We start from the raw sequence: 2,658 nt of genomic DNA on the forward strand, positions 1-2,658 counted from the left end.
CGCCCGGCTCCGCCTCTTCCAGCAGCCAGGAGTCGCTGCGCCCCCCGGCGGCCGCGGTGGCGCTGGCTGCGCGGCCCTCGCGCCTAGAGACGCTGCGCCTGCGGCTGCGGGGCACCGCGGACGACATGGCCGTGCGCCTGCGCCGCCCACTGTCCCCCGAGACGCGGCGACGCCGCAGCAGCTGGCGGCGCCACACGGTGGTGGTGCAGAGTCCGCTCCCCGACCTCAACTTCAACGAATGGAAGGAGGTGGGCGCGCAGGGCACTGCGGGCGACAACAGGGACTCGGGGCTCAGCAGCCTGGAGTCCACCAAGGCGCGCGCCTCGTCCTCTGCCGCCTCGCTGCCCCCTGGGGACCTGGGCAGCCTGCAGGGCATGACTCCGCGCCTGGCCCCCGCCTCCCGCCTCCACCCGTGTCTCTGACCCCGCCCGTCCCCTGCACTCTGGGTCCCTGGGCCACCCGGCCAGGGCAGGAGGGCTGCAGGTCACCCCTAGTTTGCGCTGGAATGGGGGCCAGGGGAGTCCGGAATGGAGAGGGAGGCGTCTGGGGTCTGTGTCCCCGGGTGTGTGACCGAGTGGGCCCTTCTGTGTCTACCCTGAGGGACCCTTGTTGACCCTGGTGGAACATGGGTCTGGAAGCCCCGGGTTTCAGCCTGCCTTTCTGCCTCCCCCCACTAAGGTGGGGTTGGGCGTGAGAAGGTGGGCATCCAAGGGGTGCAGGGGCTTGTGTGTATGGTTGTGTAGTCGCTGTCCAAAGATGTTTCTGGTGGCAATTCGGGCTCCCCTGCCCCAATCCCCCAAGGTCCTTTGGGACACTCAGGGGTCTGTCCCTACACCTCCTCAGAGCCAGAGAAGGGGTTGGGCCACAGACACAGGACTGAAGCCCTCACCAAGGTCACATCCCACAAACCCTTTTGCCAACCTTCATGTCACCCCAGTCTGGGGAGAAGCTGATCCTAGCAGTTTGAGGAGGGTCCGGGGTCTCCCTGCCTGTACCCTCTCCTTCTTTTTGTTTTATATGGGTGTTTTGTGTTTTGTTTGAGGTGTGGGGGACAGGATCTCGCTCTGTAGCCCAGGCCGGCCTTGAATTTATGCAGATCTGCCTGCATCAGCCTCCTGAGTGCTCAGATTACAGGTGTCCTGCAACTCACACGGCCACCGCCCTCCATTTTGCTCTCCCAGCTGTGCCTGCTCTTCCTCAGCTCGGGCACAGGGACCAGGACCCCATCTTTTTCCCTAGAGAGGGAGGGACAGTCACCAGCCCCTTGGCATCTCTGTCACACTGATTTACCAGGGTCCGAGCTGGGTGTCCCTGCCAGGTGGGTGGGACCCAGTCCCTTTTGTCCCCCTGCACTGTACATAGACCCCCAATCACCAGGCCCTCAACGTTCCTTCACTCATTCCAGGGAAGCTCCATGGGTCGCAGATGGGCCCCCCCACTCCCACCCCCGTCAGTCTCTCCTTTTCTGCAGATTTGCTGTAGACTTCCATTGCCTGTCCTCTTACTGTAAATATTGTCTCTAAATGTGTAACATATTATAAAGAATTTATAAGAATTTTTAAAGATGTTTTTCTCATTTAAAAAAAAGTGTTGTAACAGTGTTGGATAAAGGCCCCCCACGTACGCATGGCTCCTACCACTGTGTCCCTGACACACCGCTCTCGGCGACAACTAAGACTTCTTGCTTCCCAAAAGTCCTGTCTTACAAGTACAGTCTTTATCTTGGAAATAAACGGCCTTCCTGAGTCAGCAGTCTCACTTGCTTGGGAGCGAGGAGGGGACTGAAGGGTCGGGCTGGGTGGCAGGTGAGGTATGGGAAACCAGCTGGGCTGGGTAAATACACCCTTTTCCCCCTGGTGGCTTTTTCCAAGTGTCTTGGGAGACTTGTGTGGTCTCACTGTAGCCCAGGCTGGCCTCGAACTTGTGGAGCTCCTCATGCCTCAGCCTCTCCAGTGCTGGGATGACAGGGCTGGGCCACTATGCCTGGCCTTGGATCTGCCTCCTGAACAGTGAAGGGAGCCTTGGAACTGAAGGGAAGGTCTATGGGCATCCGAAGGAAGACAGCATCAGCGAGGCTGGCAACAGAGATGTTAAGAAACAAAACATTTTAAAATTTTGTTATAGGGTCTCACTATGCAGTTTAGACTCAGTGATGCTCTTGTGTCAGCCTCCCCAGTGCAGGCATTACACATGTGCACCACCACGCCTGGTTTTGAGCCAGCACAGTGCTTGGTTCCGGAGCCAGCAAAGCATGTGGTACTGGGGATCAAACTCAGGTCCTTGTGCTTACCAGGCAGGTGCTTTAGACTGTTGAGCTAACGGCCCAGCCAGAAGCAAAACATTTTTGTTATAACTCCCTTTTTTTGCCTTTGATTTTTCCTTGATAATGTGTAGCAGTAATTAGAGAACTGTCAGGTAGAGGTGCGTGAGTAGGGAGTAGGGAGGGGAGGGACTACATGGAGCAAAAGTTTATATACTACTTGTCACCGCTCCGGAGCAGGCTGAGACAGCAATTGAGACTGGGCGGGGTGGCACGTACCTGTAATTCCAGCTCTTGGGAAGCTGTAAACAGGAGGATCACTAGGAGTCTGATATAGTAGTGAGACCCTGAACACCCTGTAGATCCTTCCCTAAAATACAAAAAAATAAAATAAAATA

The 2,658-nt window shown here is 57.0% G+C and overlaps 1 protein-coding gene across 1 annotated transcript in view; it reads left to right on the forward strand.

Annotated features, from left to right (window-relative positions):
- The window catches only part of Arhgap23 (Rho GTPase activating protein 23), a 60,721-nt gene extending 58,975 nt beyond the window's left edge, over positions 1-1,746 (forward strand). The window contains exon 25 of the mRNA XM_023718127.1: positions 1-1,746. Coding sequence (XP_023573895.1) covers positions 1-422 — 422 coding nt within the window. The 3' untranslated portion in view covers positions 423-1,746.
- Positions 1,747-2,658: the final 912 nt, after the last annotated feature.

This window comes from Octodon degus, unplaced genomic scaffold, assembly GCF_000260255.1.
Source record: "Octodon degus isolate 3935 unplaced genomic scaffold, OctDeg1.0 scaffold00056, whole genome shotgun sequence".
Lineage (NCBI taxonomy): Eukaryota > Metazoa > Chordata > Mammalia > Rodentia > Octodontidae > Octodon > Octodon degus.